A 22445-nucleotide genomic window follows, 5' to 3' on the forward strand; every position below is an offset into this window, starting at 1 on the left:
AGGCTTTAATACAGAAAAATAACAGCCCACTGTTAAATGCCAATTGACCCTAACAAATGCTTTTCACAATAAATATATCAGGCCTACTGCCTTATTCATAACATTTCTTAATAATCAGGTCTATAGGCATGATCATTGGCTTTCCACCATAACAAACTCAGTCCTGTTGTATTGTGTATCAGGTTTAGGTTTTCCACAAGCTAAAAAGTACAATAGCAACATTCTTTTTTATGGCAACTTCGTCCCAATTAAATCCTCTGCTCAGGGAAACCAATGCATGTGTGAAGCCTAAGCCCTTCTCTCAATGGTTCTCTGAAAGCTCTGTTTTGTTGATCACATAAGGTCATACGACAATCGCTCTGTCAAGGCAGACCTAAAAATGCATGCAGATTGCTGTAGCTCTGGGCATCCCATACCGCTCTCAAACACACAACTGCACTCTGAAGTCTAAAGATAATGATGGGAAGGGAAGGGGATCTGTGCTGCTTTCAGAGAAAACAAACATTGTAAATTATCTACTTATCTCAGATAATTCAAGAATGCCATAGTGCCTCTGATAGTTCTCTAGCTCCTTCCCATTGTAAGTGGGATACATTATGCTGTTCATGAGCCTTCTCTAGGCAGCCAAACTGCTGCTGGCTCATGCAACTGGAAAAATAAACAAAATAGGCACATCTTTGTGGCGGGTGTATGCAACTACAGTCCTACCAAAAAGTACTCCTGACCACCGGTTTGTGGGTGGAGCCAAAGCCCCTTCCTGTAATACTCAAGCTGTAAAGCTGGTACAGAAAATGAAACACTAGGGGAGAGGTGAAGGTAAAAAAGCATTCATAGAAATAAAAAGATAACGTGGATTTCAAATGAACTTAATATTTATGCAGCAAACAAAATGGTGGAGGCTATGGATGTTGTCTTGCAATGTAAAAAAAGATGAGAAATAATCAGGAAAAGCCAACATTATCCAGGAACACAATAGAAATAGCTGAAGACCCACAGATGAGGGCATAATCTGCAACTACAGTAGAGAAGAGAATATAAAATGATGAATATTTTTCTCACTTGAGTAACAAGGGCAGCTTGTCCCAGACACATATATAAAAACAGAGAAGCCATTTTACAGTTCATTCTACACAAGGATCTATGGAGCTTGTAGTCGGAAGGGGAAGGCTTACCGTGAATTTCTGGTAGAGCTCGTACGTGAGCAGAGGGTTCGGGAGCTCCCGGAAGTACAGCTTGCAGAGGGATCCCACGCAGTGGATATCCTGGAGGTAGACCTCCTTCGTCAGGTCTGGACACTGGTCGGAACCAAACTCCTGCCTGAAACAACACAAATGTCGATCTCTTAAAATTGTATTCAACCTCACGTTGCTACCAACCTGTTCGATAATCCCTCTACTTTGGCATGTATTCCACTTTTTTCTTGTTTGGAGATCCGGATTTTTGATCTCTCCTCCAGACTAAGGTCAACCAAACAGATAACAGCCACAAGTTACAGCCATTTTATGCTATTGTCCCCTCTGGACTGGTCCATTTGTGTAAGTTTATCCTGATCCCCTTAAATGCCACTTGTATATGGGTATTGAACTGAAGCCTGTTTATGTTTATTAAAAAGACTTTAAAAACAAAAAGAAAAAAAAAGGTTTGTCCTGATCCTGTCACAGCCAGGGGCATAGCTTCAGGAGGGTGTTTGGGGTGTTACACCCCCCCTAATATATGTTTTACACCCCCCTAATATATGTTTTTTTTTAGTAAATAATTGCGTACAGGTGCTTTCAGTCAGGTATGGAGAGGTGGCTTTCTGATTTCACGTAGGAATTTTGCATGCGCACACTGACAAAAAATTACACACACACACACACACACACTCTCCTCTTTGTTTCGAAGTTCTTAAAACTGTTGGTTACTCCACAACATATTGTCTTTTAAGTAACCAACATCCGCACTACTCTCCCTTTCCACTGCTCCATAAGCCCCTCATGCCACGCTTATCAAATCATGTAATTTGCCAAGATATGCCAGCGTGATTGTTGGGAAGTTTAAAGCTCACACCTCACCAATCTTACTGACCAAGCTACGCTCCTGGTCACAGCACAGATCTTTCACTGAGACCTATCGGAATATTAATCTGCGGGGAAAACGATTCCTACCGTTTTACCATAGCAGTGAGATTGTAAGCTGAAATGTTGACAGCTGTGCATCTCAAAGTGTCACACTGGCATAAAATGGCACTTTACTATTTAAATGGACTTCAGATTTCGTATAGGCAATTTTCAGGAAAATTACAAATGTATGGTCATTTTACCTGAAATAGACAAATGTGAGCCACTTTTTTGTGAGATTGGGACAAGGAATACTGAATGACTAATTCCACTGTGGTGGCCTAACAAAGTATAGATTTGTAGCTGTTACCTTACACAACTCTTAACACCCTTTTTCTGGAAAGCCCAGATTTACTCTCAGCTCTTATTAGCCTTGCTGAAGGCATGTGTCTGGACTAAGCTTCAAACTGGAGGCAATGGGCAGGAAAGAGGAGAAAAGCAGACCCAGTGTACTTCATGCACATTTATGAACTAACTTCCAAGCCTACACTTGGTTCTGATCAAGAGAGTGTGCCTACCATTTGAAGAGGACTGTGCTAAGAAGGCTGGGTGTAACGGGTTGAGAGTTTAGTCTCAATGCTATCTTTAACCTGGTGTATGTGAATTAATGGAAACATTAAAATTGAGAAATCACATTGGAGGAACACGAATCATGGAAAACCTATTTTAAAGAAAGACAATTTCAAGGAAATACATATTTAATCAAAAACTCAAGGAAACATGTTAAAGAAAAGATAATTTAAAAGAAAAAATTCAAAATTATATTAAACATGGGTGGAGTTCAGGACTAGGTAGGGGATTTTGGGTTGAGGGATGGATAATATTTAGAGGTGATTAGGGGATTTTAGGGCTCAGGGATGGGTGGAATTCAGGGGTGGTGAAAGTTTTTATTAGGTCTGACGAATGAGTGGAGTTACGTTCTGGTGAGGGTTTTTTAGGTTTCATGAATGGGTGTAGTTTAGGCTTGTGAGATGCTAGGGTTTAGGAATGGGTGGAGTATAACTGTGTGAAGGGAATTTTGGGTTCATAAATAGAGTTTAGAGCTGGTGAAGTTTTTCAAGGTAAAGTGAGGGGTAGAGATTAGGGTAAGTGAAGATTTTTTAGGGTTTAGGATTGGGTGGACTTTAGTGTGGTGAGGGGTTTTAAGGATTCTGAGATGGGTGGGGTTTAGGAGTAGAAGGTGGGTTTTAGGGTTCAAGAACGGGTGGTGTTTATGGATAGTGAGTGTTTTTATGGTTCAGAAATGGATGGAGTGTAGGGGAAGAGTGTGATTTTATGGTTCAGGAATTGATGTAGTTTATGGGTCAGGGATGGATGTAGTTAAGGTGTAGTGAGGGTTTTTTCTGTTTCTGGGATAGGTGTAGTTTAGGTGTAGTGAGGGTTTTTTTCTGTTTCTGGGATATATGTAGTTTAGGTGTAGCGAGGGGTTTTTACATTTCAGGGATGGGTAGAGTTTAGCAGTAGAAAGGGCTTTAGGGATTCTAGGATGGGTGTAGTTTAGGTATTTAAGTATGGAGAGGGGTTTTAGGGGAGAGGGATTTATGGCATCTAGTGGTGTGAGCGGCCAAGGATGGATGGTCTTTAAGGGTGGTAAAGGGTCAGTGAATTTGACAATGTAAATATATAAATCTGAAATAATGTCCCCTGAAGTATTGCACTGAAAGAAATACCTCTGAAAAACTGTTTCTGAAAGTAAGATCTGCTACCATCGTATTTACTCCTTAAAAAACAAGCATGCAAAAGTCAAGTTTGAATAAAAAGATATTCTATGAATTGGTTTCTATGGAATGGTAAATACCATTCACTGTGATAATCTCCATTAAACAGTTTAGAAGAAATGTTTCTCAGTAATGTAATGTAAGTAATGTAAGTAATGAAATCTTTTTTCTATGAAATCACATACAACCTCTTTTGCCACACAGTTTTAACTCACAAATCACTATAGTTGAATTATTGTGCCACTAGGCACAGGAAATATACATTACAGTGTGAATGTGGGTACTGCTTACAGACTATTTAGAGTATTCACCAATGGTAATCTACCTCTCCTTTTAAAAATACCTGCTTGGTACACTGTCACTTCAAAACCGTGATGGAAGCATGGAAGAAGGAAAAGCTCAATCCCAAACAAGAGAGGTTGAGGAGAGGCTACTGTATGTCCCTCCTAAGTATCGAGCACAGCACACAAAGGTACCGAGGGTCACCAAAATACAAGAAAGCAGAAGGTCACAAGGAACACAACTTCCTAAACTACAGGGAAGTGTTCCACCCCATAACCGTATCTCTGTCAGGTCCAGTGGGACAGCCATCCTTCATGGAAGAGGATGCCTCACACACAAAATAGTGTCATGCTTCATCATCGCATCCTCGCCCCACCCTGTCAGGATGATACCACCAGTGCGGACTCAACCTCCTCAAAGACTTGGCAGAAGGAGGGAGATCTTGAATAAAACTACTCGACAGACACAGTATCCAGAAAATCTAAAAATAATTTAGAGTTCCTTGGTTATCCCCTTTATTAGTGAGGACTCTAGGTATATCTAGGAAACGCTCCGCTTCTTGTTGCAAGACGACAATCCGCTGCCTGTCGGGGTAGCAATAGAAGAGTTTGGTCCTCAAGTCAAGGGTTTGCAATGGCGGAGTCACATGAGGCCTCACCATCAGAAGCCCTACGGTTTCCCACCTCTAAATGGGGCAGAGCAACAGTGGGCAACTACGAGTTTGGCGAGCAGGGGCAACTGTTATATTTTGTGCATGCTCTGTAACTGCTCGACTCTAAATGAGCCATCAGACTTGACTCTCCATCCAGGACTTCATTTCACCACGAAATGAAGAGACTTCATCATTTTTCTCACACCTTTCGCTCTCTCCCTCTTTCTTTCTAACTTCGCTATTGCTTTCTCTACCTATATCATACCTCTCGTACCCTCATCCCCTCTCTTCGGTCTTCTTCTTTCTCAGCCTCTTGGCTGTCTCTTTGTCACCTATTGATGAGCCTATCGCCATCACTCTCACCTGTCTCACTCTCTTTCACACCTGTCTATATGTCTCACACCTGTCACCTCTCTTGGATGTCTTTTTAATCCTTCTCTCTGTCGCTCTCTCGTTCACCCCACCTATCTGTATCTTCCTTATCTTTTCCTTATTACTTTACTCCTTAACCTTTCCCCTCAACTCTCTTTCTCTCTGCCCCTGCGATGTCGTGCTCCCTTTACATGCTCAGGGCCTGCAGGAGACACCGAGATGCTCGATGTGCTGGGGGTACACAGAAAGTAAAGAAGGTTCATTACAGCCTTGTTTAACTTCTGTTTCTGATACTGCCCCTTACCACCTCTGAGGACAGGGGTTGCAAGAACAGTGCCAGGAGTTGCAGGAGGAAAGTTGTGACCACTGGCAACCCCTAAATGACGTCCATATACCTATCCAATATGTTCAGCAGGACTTTGAGGTAAGGGTAAGTGACCTAGCCCTATCTCTGGCTCAGCTCCCAAGTTATCTGAGCTCTAAAAAACCTTTCTCATGTGAAACTTTACATTTCACTTTTATTTTAACATTTCCCCTATGCTCTAATGCAGAGTTTTCCCGTGTCTGTGATTCTACTTTTCTTAATGCCATCACTTTTAAACCCGTTTGCAATTTTCTTACTTTTGTTGCATCAGTTTTATTCAATTTCTGTTACTTCACTTGAATGCGGTGTGGATATTTAAATTATATATTTCATAACTGTGCTGAGGTTTGATTTTCTGTTACATGTAACACCTAACATATTTATTTTCTTTGCAGTTTTCCTTCCTGCTTTGGCTTTACCACCAAAGGTGAGGATGAGGAACTACCTGGGAATTCTATTTACCTCTGGGAGCTGGGGTCAATCAATCAGGTACTTGTAGCGCACTACTCACCCGTGAGGGTCTCAAAGCGCTATGTGTGGGAAATGACCAAACAAGCCAGTTTCTCCACACTTACCACCTACAAAGATACATGTCTCAGTATCCCAAGAGCAGCCGAGGTGTCCTTCGCGGTGTTCCGTAATACACAGGCACATGGGACAGGGCTGGCCCAGAGAACGATTCTGTTCTTAGGGAGACCCTCCTGGCGGACACCTGGTCGGGTTCGTGAATTTCATGAACTCGTAAAAGTTTTCCCGCACTATTGGGATCAGTCTCCACTTTTGAATTAGAAAGATTTGGGAGAGTACGGATACGACTGACCTACTCTCCTCCGAGGGGCCTTTAACCGAATTACGGAAAGGCCAACAGTGGTACTGATTGCGACAGTCCTGACGAAGACCGGAGTGACCTTTAGAGGCACATTTCCAGCAGTCGAAACATGTTGACCTCAGCAGTGGTAGGAGGGAAGTCTTGAGGAACCTCAATTTCTCAACAAGACATTTCCTATCCTTTTCTATTTTTAATCCTGGTATGGGTACCTAATTGTGTGTAATATAGTAATTCTTTTCATTGGCACCCTTAACCAGTTTTAATCACTTTCCTATACTGCACCTTTTTTGTCACACTATCAGTTCCAGTCACTGGGTGTTTTGCACTTGCTTTTCACCTCATTTGTGTTATTCGTATGTGTTGATATTATGTGGTTGTACGTCTTGTAGTGTGGAATTTACCAATGGTAATCTACCTCTCCTTTTAAAAATACCTGCTTGGTACACTGTCACTTCAAAACCGTGATGGAAGCATGGAAGAAGGAAAAGCTCAATCCCAAACAAGAGAGGTTGAGGAGAGGCTACTGTATGTCCCTCCTAAGTATCGAGCACAGCACACAAAGGTACCGAGGGTCACCAAAATACAAGAAAGCAGAAGGTCACAAGGAACACAACTTCCTAAACTACAGGGAAGTGTTCCACCCCATAACCGTATCTCTGTCAGGTCCAGTGGGACAGCCATCCTTCATGGAAGAGGATGCCTCACACACAAAATAGTGTCATGCTTCATCATCGCATCCTCGCCCCACCCTGTCAGGATGATACCACCAGTGCGGACTCAACCTCCTCAAAGACTTGGCAGAAGGAGGGAGATCTTGAATAAAACTACTCGACAGACACAGTATCCAGAAAATCTAAAAATAATTTAGAGTTCCTTGGTTATCCCCTTTATTAGTGAGGACTCTAGGTATATCTAGGAAACGCTCCGCTTCTTGTTGCAAGACGACAATCCGCTGCCTGTCGGGGTAGCAATAGAAGAGTTTGGTCCTCAAGTCAAGGGTTTGCAATGGCGGAGTCACATGAGGCCTCACCATCAGAAGCCCTACGGTTTCCCACCTCTAAATGGGGCAGAGCAACAGTGGGCAACTACGAGTTTGGCGAGCAGGGGCAACTGTTATATTTTGTGCATGCTCTGTAACTGCTCGACTCTAAATGAGCCATCAGACTTGACTCTCCATCCAGGACTTCATTTCACCACGAAATGAAGAGACTTCATCATTTTTCTCACACCTTTCGCTCTCTCCCTCTTTCTTTCTAACTTCGCTATTGCTTTCTCTACCTATATCATACCTCTCGTACCCTCATCCCCTCTCTTCGGTCTTCTTCTTTCTCAGCCTCTTGGCTGTCTCTTTGTCACCTATTGATGAGCCTATCGCCATCACTCTCACCTGTCTCACTCTCTTTCACACCTGTCTATATGTCTCACACCTGTCACCTCTCTTGGATGTCTTTTTAATCCTTCTCTCTGTCGCTCTCTCGTTCACCCCACCTATCTGTATCTTCCTTATCTTTTCCTTATTACTTTACTCCTTAACCTTTCCCCTCAACTCTCTTTCTCTCTGCCCCTGCGATGTCGTGCTCCCTTTACATGCTCAGGGCCTGCAGGAGACACCGAGATGCTCGATGTGCTGGGGGTACACAGAAAGTAAAGAAGGTTCATTACAGCCTTGTTTAACTTCTGTTTCTGATACTGCCCCTTACCACCTCTGAGGACAGGGGTTGCAAGAACAGTGCCAGGAGTTGCAGGAGGAAAGTTGTGACCACTGGCAACCCCTAAATGACGTCCATATACCTATCCAATATGTTCAGCAGGACTTTGAGGTAAGGGTAAGTGACCTAGCCCTATCTCTGGCTCAGCTCCCAAGTTATCTGAGCTCTAAAAAACCTTTCTCATGTGAAACTTTACATTTCACTTTTATTTTAACATTTCCCCTATGCTCTAATGCAGAGTTTTCCCGTGTCTGTGATTCTACTTTTCTTAATGCCATCACTTTTAAACCCGTTTGCAATTTTCTTACTTTTGTTGCATCAGTTTTATTCAATTTCTGTTACTTCACTTGAATGCGGTGTGGATATTTAAATTATATATTTCATAACTGTGCTGAGGTTTGATTTTCTGTTACATGTAACACCTAACATATTTATTTTCTTTGCAGTTTTCCTTCCTGCTTTGGCTTTACCACCAAAGGTGAGGATGAGGAACTACCTGGGAATTCTATTTACCTCTGGGAGCTGGGGTCAATCAATCAGGTACTTGTAGCGCACTACTCACCCGTGAGGGTCTCAAAGCGCTATGTGTGGGAAATGACCAAACAAGCCAGTTTCTCCACACTTACCACCTACAAAGATACATGTCTCAGTATCCCAAGAGCAGCCGAGGTGTCCTTCGCGGTGTTCCGTAATACACAGGCACATGGGACAGGGCTGGCCCAGAGAACGATTCTGTTCTTAGGGAGACCCTCCTGGCGGACACCTGGTCGGGTTCGTGAATTTCATGAACTCGTAAAAGTTTTCCCGCACTATTGGGATCAGTCTCCACTTTTGAATTAGAAAGATTTGGGAGAGTACGGATACGACTGACCTACTCTCCTCCGAGGGGCCTTTAACCGAATTACGGAAAGGCCAACAGTGGTACTGATTGCGACAGTCCTGACGAAGACCGGAGTGACCTTTAGAGGCACATTTCCAGCAGTCGAAACATGTTGACCTCAGCAGTGGTAGGAGGGAAGTCTTGAGGAACCTCAATTTCTCAACAAGACATTTCCTATCCTTTTCTATTTTTAATCCTGGTATGGGTACCTAATTGTGTGTAATATAGTAATTCTTTTCATTGGCACCCTTAACCAGTTTTAATCACTTTCCTATACTGCACCTTTTTTGTCACACTATCAGTTCCAGTCACTGGGTGTTTTGCACTTGCTTTTCACCTCATTTGTGTTATTCGTATGTGTTGATATTATGTGGTTGTACGTCTTGTAGTGTGGAATTTATTATTTTTTCCCCTCCCTAATGCTTCGCCCTGGATATGGCTACACCAGGGTGTTTGTAGCAGGCCCTATGATGAAGCATGTCACATACTTCGGTATGTGAGTGAGGGCAGTTTTTCAAAACTGAGACATTTTTCTGGGTTATGTGTATCGTGTACTCTATATACCCCTTTAGTGTAATCATTTGATCCGGTTTGGGGACCTGGGGTATTGGAGTCTAGACAGGAACGGTCCTCTCCCCTTCCTTGTGTTAAGTGTCCTGGGGATTAACAACTTGTGCTTGGCGATTGTATCATTGGGGGTGTGCTTGCATGTCAGAATATTATTGGTAGAAATATTGTCAGACATAAATATTGTGTCCTAAATATTGTTTACAAATGTGCTCTGTGCTGTGGATAGTAAAGTGGGGGAGCTGCTATGTCAATGTACAACAGATGATCAGCAGATATGATGCAGCTGTTCATGCAGAGGGTCATTAGTAGTAGGGTCAAGGGTGTTCTGTTGACAAAGTTGGTTTTGACCACATGCTGCAGAAGTCCAACCATCAGAGACATCTCTTCCTTTGTCAAAAGTTTTGGGCTCTTTTTCGAGCACTTTGGGCCTCGTTTCTCCAAGATCCTACCTCTACTTTTGGCAAACGCTTAAGGCATTGGCTGAAAAAAGACTTGTTTTTGCATCTATCCTGGGCCGCCACGTCATATCATACTGTGCATGGTGCATAACATTGGTTGCTCAGTTTTGTCGCCCCCGGGTGCAGTGCAGATTAAGGTGGTCTCTTCTGTTCTTGTTTAGAGCCAGCCTTGCTATCTAGCTTTGCATGCACTGTCGCTATCAATGACTTCCTTAGGTCGGCATTGATCACACTTGGAGCTCTAGCCTGGCCGTGAGCAGCAATGTGGCGGCCCCCACTCGTTCTGTTTGAAGCAGTGGTTGACAACAGCGTTTGTGTTTTTTGATGAGTTGAAATGTTAGTCAATTACTCCAAAGTCCCTGAAATATCCTGTAAACCTTTGAATATTTTCATGCAACATGTCCACAAAATGTGAGTGTAAGGGTGACAGCTGAAGTCTATACAGTTTTGCATTATCTGGATTTTTTGGCAATAGAGCAGCAACTGGCATATATTTAAGTATTATTGCCTGCACCTTCGTGCAATAACGGTTGTTATTACCCTCTCCCACAATCATGGGCCAGAGCTACAGGCAAGAAACCATAACGCACTCCCAGCATTCCTTTCGGGTTGCTAATAGTCTTCATATGAAGAGCTGGTTGAAGGGTACAACATCAACATGCTCTACAGATGGAATCCTTGTTTATAGAAAAAAAGGTTTATGCTCAAATCTAGAAACATCCAATTAACAAAATAAGTGCTGCATTTTTATATTTTCTTTGCTAAGCAACATTTTAAATTGATTTGGTTTGACATCTCAGCAAGTGAAACATTTATTTTAACAGGCTTTGGCAAAGCCAATAGGTCTCGCCCTATATGGATGCCAATGCTTGTTTATATTTGATTTACATTTGTAACCTGGTCATTGTGTTGGAATGGTAAAGAAAAACAGCCAGAAAGCTGCTGGTGCACCATGGCACGTGCACAAGCATGCACACACATCCACATACAATGCTTTATATCCATTACAAGATGGCCAATGTGCACGTATATGGGTTTGAAGAAATTGACTGCTGGGGCTCTCAGGGTATCAAAAACAAAAAAAGTGTATGAATGTTTATATCCAGAAATGTAGTGGGCGGATACAATTTCTGATGGGCAACTCTTTCAGCCAAAGCCTTAAGCCAGTTAAATCTCTCTAGAGAATGGCTGAAAAAGGAATCTCAAAAGCCCTTTTCTATAGCTTTATGTATGTGTATAAGTATGTTGTGCAGTGTCTGTTGTGTGTTTAAATGAACTGTCGCCGGACAGTAGCCAAGAACTAAGCAAAGATTAACCAGTTCTCCATTCAAAAGTGCTGAGTCAACAAATATCTGGCAATGATCAACCTCGATGGGCAGATAAAATGGAACTGGTCAGAGTGCGCATCTGAGCAGGGCCCTGGGGCAAGCTAGTGGACAACATACACCTGCATGCGTACTATCGCATCAACAAAACTTTAATAAACACCTGCAAGATCTGTCCTCAGCTCTGCCACTTGACTGCCCCAACAGGGTGAGAGAGGGAAACAGCCATGATTTCCAAAAACTCCAACAGTATGTGTCAGCCATTATTTGTGCCAACAAAAGTGGAGGGGTTCCTGGAACCACACTGGCTGCCTCCTCCTGTGCAGGTGCAAATAACCTACTACAGGCTAGTAACATGAAGAGAACAGATCACAACTTCACTTTTAGCACACTGCAAGAACAAAAGAAGTGGTGCACAAGAGTTCCATGAGCCCCATGCAAAGAAAATGGATCCCTATTCCATAGGGTATGGCGGTAAAAGACAGCTATAGATTAAAATGCAATAGAACTATGGGTGCGGGGTTGCGGCAACAACCCCAGCATAACTTTGCGAGAGTTTAAAAAGAGAATGAGCAATATCAATCAACTTTATCAGTCTATGGATTTTGTTTTTATCTTGTAGCATTTGCTTTGCAGTCAAAGACAGAGGTCAAATGTCAGGCAATGTCTTCTGACAAATTGCTTCTCATTCCTTGTTTAACATGGAGGATGGTGTTTACTTCCCGCTACTCTGATGGCAAAGTGAGTTAATTTTGCTACCAAGTGACGATGGACACAGCGATTTTAATGGGAGTCAAAACAAACTAAGGCACTTTACTTGTGTGGTACGTACACAGAGAAACAAGATTTTCACAAGTTTTTGTTTGTGCACCATGTACCGGTAGCAATAAAGATGCATGCCATATTGCAAATTTAATGGCATTTTAAAGCAGACATTTCAATTGAAAATGTGGTCCCTGTACCTGACAGTACTCTACCACTTCATGCTTTACTCCTATATTTGGGACAGTGTCTTCACAATGCACCACTGGACACATACAACAACCCTACCACGCTCCTCCTGAATCGACGTGACGCCTTTGCCAGACTAGACCTCCCTGTAGCGCTTTGATTTTTCACAAACCTTGTGACTTCGGTGATGTAACATTGATGACAGCACCCCACACTCTAAAATTGTTCCACCATCTCTGAATGCAATGGGCTTCTCAGACACAGGTGCCAGCTACACCTTTCATAGCTTTACTCTCAAAGAAAGCAATGCTAGTCATTGTTTTCAACAAAAGCTCACTGGGTGTTGCACATTTTCTTACTCTTAATCCAAAAGTGGAAATGAATCTGCTCTTTTTCTCCCCTTATGTTGGAAGGAGGCATCATTGAGGACAGATGTGTTTTGTCTTTTCCTGCTCAACTTGCGGTTCAGCCTCCATTTCAGAGCCCGTGTGGCTTGTGTAGAGGTGGGCGAGGCAATGAAAGCTCGAGCTAGCTTGAGCCGGAAGCCTGGCTCTGGCCCTCGTGGAACCTCAAGCCTAGAAAGAGCCAAGCTTTCACGTGGCTTCTGTCGGGCATTCCTATATCCTCAGGCACAAAGATGTAAAAACAAGGCATTCACATTTGAGGTAGAAATGGAGAGTGAGATACCCATTTAGTGGTTGATTTGTAAAAAGTATAACCAAAAAATCTGGATTAATCGTGGCTTCCCAATTTCTCCAAACTGCGTGAACTTAGGCAAATATTTTCTTTTTACCAATCCTCCTTTTCCACAATTGCATAGGAGTGAGTTCACAGTACAATCTGAGCAAAAAACGAAAGTATTGGATGTAATAGGCTATAACGTTGCTTTATTTAAATAACAATTTGAGCCACATGCAAGGATCACATGACAGCTGTCTTGTCTCTTAGTTCACTAATAGCACTGACACCATGAAGAGAGCAGGAATGTTTCTAAATTCATGTTGAAAAACTATCACTTTTAATAAGTACTTTCCAGTGCAGTTTAAAATACGATGGATTATTGGGCCCCTACTGGGGTGGGGAGGGGCAGACATACCACAGACCAGCTTGTTGGTGTGCAATAGGCCGCTTTATCGGAAACAGGTGCACCTTACAAATACATACCCTTGGCCTGTGCCGAACAAAACTAAGCCTCACTAAATATATACTTCCAAACATAACCCGCTCCCCCGCCCCTAAAATTGGATCCCCCGTGCAACAATTATAAACGCCAACTTGCAATTTCCAACTTTCCTACCTACCTACCTATATAACTTCTTATATCTACCCAACTGTACACCCAGACCTTATAACTCCCCCCTCCACTTTTAGGAAAAAAATCACCAACACAAAGGACTACAGATTAAACACACCAGCACCTGTTCCAACGACGAAAGCCCCATACAATAGAACCCCGATGCACCTGGGCCCAACAAGACCACCTCATAAAATCCCCCATCCTACACAATCCTACAACCCAGTAACCATCCCCCCCCCCCCATTAAAAGAAACAAAGGGTGGGCGGGTGGGAAACAGATAAACCCCCAGGACACCTACAGGCAGCTGCTGGGTCACTACCACCAAAATCATGAGCAGTTTCCCAAAATGTCTGGCTAAATATGTCACTAGCCCAAAGATAGCCCAAGACCAGCCCAACCAGCCCAAAAGGAGCCCACAAAGCCCAACCAGCCCAACTGAGGTGCTGGCTGCCCCTCCCGCACCCCTTGGGCCAAAATCCCCAGGAGGGCCAGGCCTCCCGCTGGTCGGCCGTCCCTCCCAAAGCCCTATTGTCAACAACACCAGATGTCAAAGGATGCAGTTTTTTTAATTTTGAAGAGACTTTGTCATATTTTGAAGGGTGCTTGTAGTTTGATTTACTCGGCAAACATTTTCAGGGCTTATCTCGTGTATTAGCTCTCAGACCCCAGACAGACCCTTGGCTCGGCTCACCCTGTTAATTTCTTGGCTCGCTCACCTCTGTCTTGCGTGATCATTGGAGGCGGTGCTCTTTAAAAAAAACATGTAGAGCTCTCGAGAAGAGGGGCTATTGGGCGAACCTGTAAGCACACCTGTGGCTTCTCCCCATTGGACAGCAGACGCAGCCCCACCCCTTTAGCACTGGGTTGTGCACAATCCGCAGTCACGTGATCTAAACGTCTGAGCCATGAGATCAAAATGTCTTCATTAGTGTGTGAGTCTGAAAAAGCAACTTTTATGACATGTGGCGTCCGCTGGAGTCATCCCTGCAGGAAACAAAGGCAAATTATTGTATTAAACCCATCTGCAGTGCAGCCCAGGCCCATGAGGAGGGCTCTTAGTAAGACAATAGGCGTTTAGATTTTTTTTGTGCAGATTTATATAGCGCGAACTCGACCCGAAGGTATTGGAGAGCTTTACGTGAGCACCAGATACGTTACACAAGGACACATTCATTAGATGTATTGACACTGTAAATGCCGAATACGTCACTCCGCAATCACTGGCAACGTTATGAATAAACATCTGTCCTGGGCTGTCACTGTAACCCCCCCCCCCCCCCCTCTCCCCCCCACCACTCCTGGATGGCGTTAATACATCTAGCGCTGTTTACTGCCTAAATGCAGCGCTGGGCCGAGCAGTACTGCCCACAAATGACTTCACTGAATGTTTTTAATTCAACAAATACTCACCGCTGCGAAAAGGGCTGTGGTGCAAGTGGACAGACGGTGAAGGTCCACGGTCCAGATGCACAAAACAAACAAGTGGCAATTTAGGGTAAAGGTATGTGGGCACGTCGTTTAATAGTTCTCCGGAAACAGCAGTGAACCTGAAAGGCTCTGCTGTGAAAATGTACCGTAAATGACCTCATTTCACTCTCTCCGGCGCTGATGCTGATTGGTAGTTGGATCCAAGTGTTTCAGGGAAGACATTAGCAGCCTCCTGCATCATCTTGGGTAGCCTTGGGACGTGTGCTCGTCTTGCATTCACTGCGGGCATCAAATAGTGCCTTGCGTGCTGCAGGCCCCGCCCCCAGCGCGAGACGGGTGACAGTCAGATGGACCTGCTGGCACGAGGCAGGCCCGTCGCGCGCATCCCACACCGCACTCATAGATGACTCAGCAATCCTTATTCCGTACACCAGGCGCAGGGCCAGCTAGCGCCGGCGGCGCTGGGTGCTGCAATCTTTGTTAGTGCCCGCCTGCCCGGCTGGCCTCCTGCTTCACGAATTCCCTCACTCCCACCCTACAATAGTGCCCCAATAGCACTTCTCTCACAAGTATTTCATTTCTTGTATAGCGCTACTCATAGTGTAGGCATGCATATCACACGTGCACACTATACAAAGACAATGGATCACACCTGTGCAATTAGATGCATTAAATAGGTTACATAAGTCAAAGAGGACTACAAGGTGTAGGAGTCACAGGCCATCCTTACTGGTAGGCAGCGACTGTTGAGATAGGGTGACCAATAGGGATGGATTGGAATTAAAAATCTGACGGGGCACGCAGAAAAAAAATGTCCCACATTTGCATACTGCATTTTTGTAAAACACCGCTTCAGGAAAGTTTGATAAAAAGAGGGGGGGGGGGGGCTTCTGACAGAGGCATGTTTTCTAAACTTAACTTAGATTTTTTTAAACGCACGGATTAGTTCACTCTGGTGAAACACACCAGAGAACAAGTGAGGCCACTTTTGCTCAGGCCCCCTGTCCCCGCTCAATATGCATATTTTAATGGGCCGGCCCAGTGAGAGAAAGGGAGTGACACCTCTGCCCGGTGATAAAAGGGAGGTAGGTAATGAATGCCCATCTGCCTCCAGAAAGGCCACTCAGGCACCCACTGGGCCGCATCTGAACAACACAGACACCGCACAAATCGGCCACCCCAATCTGCCCTCAAAAGCAGCCCACCGCTGGAACTCCAGTACCGGCCCCTCGGCCATTGCCCAAGTGCCCGCCTTACCAATCCGCCTGTGGTGACCAAGTGTCCTGGATTTGCCAGGAAAGTCCCGGTTATCCACCATCTGTTCCGGCAGATTTAGGCAAGTGTGTCTCAGATCCCGGTTTTCAGAGAGGGTCTACTTAAGGCAGCTGAATGCACGTTTTTGTGTGTTTCAAAGTAGAACTAGATAGCAGCTGTTATCAGAAATCAATTTAATTAACAGCTGTAATACTGGGTTCAAAACTGCATTTGATTTATTTAATTTAGTGTCTCGACTGTGTTTCTGTGTTGATAAGAACTGCCATTCTGTGCTCCTCGGTTGATGTAACATTGTAGTCTTTCTTCTATTTTTGCTAAATGTCCCGTTTTTCGTTTTCAGAATCTGGTCACCTATTTTAAAAGAGCTTGGTCTGGAGAAACACAAGCTCCAGATTTAGAACGAAGTACAGTCGTTGAGGTTGGCTTTACTACAAATGTATATATATATTTGTAAACAAACAAACCCTTTTTAGCAACAATAAGATAATGAAAGACTGAGGAAAAAACACAACGTTCTAACCTATACCTTTCAGTCTGCATGCTGCCCTTTATGACAGTTAAGCGCTCCCAGTGCTATATTTGGACTGTGACTTATGAACTGCAATTAACAAAAGGATCCCTGTGACAAAAGCAGCCACCCAATGAGCTTTCTACATAAAATACAATTCTCAGGTCTGCAGGGTACACGTTTTTACTTTATGGTGAGTCAAACCTTCGACTAGACAAACCTCTGAACTCTCTCCTGCAGGGTTATTAATGACCAGAGCTATCTTGACATTTTTATTGTTGCCTGAAAAGTGTTGGACACACAAGGAACTCTGCAGCAGGTGCTTTTAAACCCATAAGATATTTCAAAACCCAGCACCCCTCCTGAGCTGTGTGATGTTGTTGTCGATGGGCTTCTTACGCCGTTTTCACTTAACACAAAGCATTGGTCGATCGCTTAGTCCCCAATTTCCTTTCTCAAGTCATCCTCCTCACCAGCTGCTTTAAGGCGCTAGGGTCATTGACGTACATGCAAGGGGTGCTGCACAAAGCTTGTAGCCTGCGCCATGCTGCTTGAGGGCCCACCGAGGTGCTGTATTCTGTGCCTCTGTCATCGTACGCTTGCAAACTGTGCTACACCTTAACTGCTCATTATGTGCTGCTGCTGCTGTGCTGTTTGTTACTGGACACAAGTCCCATGCCCTGCAATATTGAGGGGGTGACAATTGAAAGTCATAAAAAGTAATCAATCAGATCATCTGGCATTTATTGATAGAAAGGGGGCTAGTTGTGACCTTATTCCTTTCTGGACCCACTACGAGCAGATTTGACCTTTGTTAGAATACCGATCGGTAAATTAAAAAACAGTACAAAGAAATGGCTTTCTTATCATATAAATTAAAAAAATAATAGGAGACGAGTTAGGGAGGGGAGCGGAGTGGAGCGAAACATAGCAGGTGGAGGAAGAAACAACATGGGCGTAGAGAAGCAACACAGGCAAGCAAACACAGGCCAAAGATAGAAACATACAAGCTAAGGAGAGCACCATGGCGTACAGAGGGAGAATCATACAGGCGAGAGACAGCAATATAAGTGGAAGTAGTGTGAGAGAAGCAGAAGGGGCAATGTGAAGTTGGGGAGAAAAGCACACGAGACAGCTGGAAAACACATTCACTCTTATGGAGTGCTTAAACAAAAAGAAAAAAGTAGTTCTCTAAAAGTGATCAGTGAAAGCTCAGAAGCCAACCGATTAAAGAGATGGTAAAGAGGCAATAGTCTTTGTGAGGAGCTAACACAAGAATGACAAGTTAGGACATGAAAAGCCGTTGAATAAGAAGCAGTACAAAAGGGGGTGGTGATGGACGGAGCATCTGAATCAATCAAACACTCACACCCAGTCAAAAGATCTGGGTTTAATCCATCACGTTCTTTAGCCCACTCTGCCACCTCAGTTCAGTCAGAGCTATATGCAAATCAGTCTGACCCTGTGCCTCATGGGAACAGTCCAGCCCGAACCGCCAAGCCATGTCTTCCCTGGACCGGAAACAAGCTTCCAAGGACCGGTTTCTGGCATTCCAGCCGTCTTCAGCCCAGCTTGCTTTAATCCAGTGGCAAAGTGAGCAAGGGACTCACGTCTGAGCATACCCTGCCACACTTATGGCAGCCAAAATCGGTACAAAAGGGGGTGGTGATGGACGGAGCATCTGAATCAATCAAACACTCACACCCAGTCAAAAGATCTGGGTTTAATCCATCACCGTTCTTTAGCCCACTCTGCCACCCCAGTTCAGTCATAGCTATATGCAAATCAGTCTGACCCTGTGCCTCATGGGAACAGTCCAGCCCGAACTGCAAAGCCATGTCTTCCCTGGACCGGAAACAAGCTTCCGAGGACCGGTTTCTGGCATTCCAGCCGTCTTCAGCCTGGCTTGCTTGAATCCAGTGGCAAAGTGAGCAAGGGACTCCCGTCTGAGAATACCCTGCCACACTTATGGCGACCAAAAGCGGTACAAAAGGGGGTGGTGATGGACGGAGCATCTGAATCAATCAAACACTCACACCCAGTCAAAAGATCTGGGTTTAATCCATCACCGTTCTTTAGCCCACTCTGCGACCTCAGTTCAGTCATAGCTATATGCAAATCAGTCTGACCCTGTGCCTCATGGGAACAGTCCAGCCCGAACTACCAAGCCATGTCTTCCCTGGACCGGAAACAAGCTTCCGAGGACCGGTTTCTGGCATTCCAGCCGTCTTCAGCCCGGCTTGCTTGAATCCAGTGGCAAAGTGAGCAAGTGACTCACGTCTGAGCATACCCTGCCACACTTATGGCGGCCAAAAGCGGTACAAAATGGGGTGGTGATGGACGGAGCATCTGAATCGATCAAACACTCACACCCAGTCAAAAGATCTGGGTTTAATCCATCACTGTTCTTTATCCCACTCTGCCACCCCAGTTCAGTCATAGCTATATGCAAATCAGTCTGGCCCTGTGCCTCATGGGAACAGTTTTATTTTTATTTTTTATTTTAATTTCTTTTATAGCGCTGGAATCAATCCCGTAAGGGTATCTCCGCGCTGAGCCAGCTATAGGGTACTCAGTCAGTGCATCTAGGGGAATTAAGTGGACAGGAATGCTTCTTGATAAAGAAGGGTTTTTAATGTTTTCCTGAAAGATAGGTAGTTAGTAGTTGATCTAACATCAGGTGGCAGATTGTTCCATAAGGCAGGTCCAACCGATGAAAAGGCACGGTCTCCTTGTCTGGATTTCTTTGTGACCGGAGGTTTTAAAAGCGTTTGGTTGCTTGAGCGAAGAGACCTGCTCGGCTGATATAACACCAGAGATTGAGACAGGTATTTAGGACCTACACCATAAATGCACCTATGGACCGTGCAGCAGATCTTAAAATCAATGCGCTGTCGTATGGGAAGCCAATGTAATTCCTTCAGCAAGGGTTTGGAGGGGGTTCTAGCTGGTGCGCCCATGACCAGTCTTGCTGCCGTGTTCTGGACTACCTGCAAGCGACCTATTGCATCAGCATTTGCTAGTGTCAGCAGGCCATTGCAGTAGTCCAGACGACTGGTCACTAGAGCCTGCACAAGTGTCTTTCTGTAGGTGGCAGGGAGATACGGGAAGACACGTCTAAGTAGACTAATAGTATAAAAGCACAATCCTGCAATGTAGTTGGTGTGCTCCTTCAGGGTTAGCTTTTGATCCAACTTCACCCCGAGATTCTTTACATGATGTTTAGATGTGGGTGCAGGGCCAAGATCTACCGGCCACCAGTCAGGGGACCAGAGAATGCTTGCTTTACCAAAGAGCATGACCTCAGTTTTTGTGACATTGCATTGGAGGCAGTTCGTCGCCATCCAATGTGACACCGCCCTCATACCCTCAGCAAAATTCTCTTTGACTCTAGAGTCAAGGGAATTAAAAGGGTAGAGGAGCTGGGTGTCGTCAGCGTAGGAGATCGGTGTGAACCCATACTTCCGCACAATCTCAGCAAGGGGGGCCACGTATACATTAAACAATGTTGGGCTAAGACACGAGCCCTGTGGCACCCCCTTTGTGAGCCCCCTAGAGGTGGAGCGGAAGGGGCCCAGGCTGACAGATTGTGACCTCCCGGAAAGGAAACTCTCCAACCAAGATAGTGCAGGGCCTCCGATTCCTACTCCTTGCAAACGGCTGAGAAGGATGTTATGATCCACGGTATCGAAGGCTGCAGCCGAACTGCCAAGCCATGTCTTCCCTGGACCGGAAACAAGCTTCACGTCTGAGCATACCCTGCCACACTTATGGCGGCCAAAAGCGGTACAAAAGGCACAGGGTCAGACTGATTTGCATATAGCCATATCTGAACTGGGGTGGCAGAGTGGGCTAAAGAACGGTGATGGATTAAACCCAGATCTTTTGAGTGGGTGTGCCATAAGTGTGGCAGGGTATGCTCAGACGTGAGTCCCTTGCTCACTTTGCCACTGGATTCAAGCAAGCCGGGCTGAAGACGGCTGGAATGCCAGAAACCGGTCCACGGAAGCTTGTTTCCGGTCCACGGAAGACATGTCTTGGCAGTTCGGGCTGGACTGTTCCCATGAGGCACAGGGTCAGACTGATTTGCATATAGCCATGTCTGAACGGGGGTGGCAGACTGGGCTAAAGAACGGTGATGGATTAAACCCAGATCTTTTGACTGGGTGTGAGTGTTTGATTGATTCAGATGCTCCGTCCATCACCACCCCCTTTTGTACAGTTGAATTAGAAGCAAGCAAATAAGACTGACAGCAACGCCAATCAATGCTAAGCAATGGATGGGCTGTAAACTCCTGTATGATCTTGGTAGCCAACAATATGTCTTTCAAGTCTGGTAGGCTTGACCTAAAACTAAGGGTTTGGGTATCCTTTGAATGTTTACCATTTATAGATCTATGGTGTTCCTGATCTGTGACTGAAGGCATGCTTTTGTCCCTGGCTTAAGGATGTCATCCCATACTTGCCAGACTACTTCAAAATGGACCATCTGCTTATGCTGCATGAGAAAGACCAAGAAGAAATTCAACAGTGACTACCCTCTTAACAACGAGAAACATTCCTGGATGACAAATACTAAATTATTCATGAATGACCTGACTAACATTGATCACAAGATCTATGCACCATCTTGGGAACACACCTTTCTAGATGCTTAGCCAATCCTGTCCTACAAAGTGATTCCAGGCAGATGCCATCTCATTGTTAACTCAGTTGATGGCAAATGCACCTGACTGACAATCATCCACAATAGCAAAATAAGACTCACAACAAATTTCACCAACATGAAAGCTTTTGAATTTTTGTTTTCTACGTTTTAGATCACCACTCATGTCTGCCGAACCGAGCATGGCAAGAAGGTATGCGGAGAGCTTCTTCAGAGCAAGATAATGCTGAAGACAAATCTCCCCAACATGAAGGCTTTTGGATGTATGCCTCCTGAGCAGAAGATCACCACTCATGATCGCAGAACATAACCTGGCAAAGAGCTACCTAGAGTGCCACGTCACCCCCATCAAACCAGTCCTTGATCTCGCAGCTAGATTAACAACTAACAGTAAACGTTTTGACCACATCTCCCCTACCCTCAAAACCCGCAAATGGCTCCCCATCGAAGGCAGATCTTCTTACAAAATTGCATGTTTCACACACAAAGCCCTCTATCAGGACCCTCCAACATACCTCTCAACGAAACTCAAAAAAGCTGGCGGTGCCAGATCGCTGAGAAGCACTAACACCCTTCTTCTAATTCCACATGTTCTAAAAAAAGCGCATCTAAATCCCGCTCCTTCTCTGGCAAGGCCCCAACCATCTGGAACGCCCTCCCCAAAGACCTCCGGTGCAACCCCTCCTATGACAGCTTCAAAAGAGACCTTAAAATGCTTCAAAAGAGACCTTAAAATTCACCTTCTCACTAAATTCTTGGGGTAATTAGATCCTAGGTCCCCCCTCATCATACTGTTGCCCCCCAGGAGTCTGCCTACCATGCCCTCCCTAATACATTGTATAGCTTACTTATCACAATGACATACTGATCATAATAATCTGCTCTCTATTACGATATATGCACAATGCTCATTACGTTATTCTATTTATGCCTTTATTTTCGTGTGATGTCTGATGTAATTTGCTTCGTATACTGTTTATTGTTATTTTCTTCCTCTTATTTTCAATGTTGGTGTGAAGCGCTCTGATACCCTTGGATGTAGCCAGCGCTATATAAAACCT

General features: G+C 44.6%; 1 protein-coding gene across 1 annotated transcript in view; it reads right to left on the reverse strand.

The window, feature by feature from the left end:
* The window catches only part of ARHGAP31 (Rho GTPase activating protein 31), a 529489-nt gene that overhangs the window by 277432 nt on the left and 229612 nt on the right, over nucleotides 1-22445 (reverse strand). Inside the window, exon 3 of the mRNA XM_086935536.1 lies at nucleotides 1173-1317. Coding sequence (XP_086791662.1) covers nucleotides 1173-1317 — 145 coding nt within the window. The remainder of the gene's footprint in view (nucleotides 1-1172; nucleotides 1318-22445) is intronic.

This window comes from Lissotriton vulgaris, chromosome 8, assembly GCF_964263255.1.
Source record: "Lissotriton vulgaris chromosome 8, aLisVul1.2, whole genome shotgun sequence".
NCBI lineage: Eukaryota > Metazoa > Chordata > Amphibia > Caudata > Salamandridae > Lissotriton > Lissotriton vulgaris.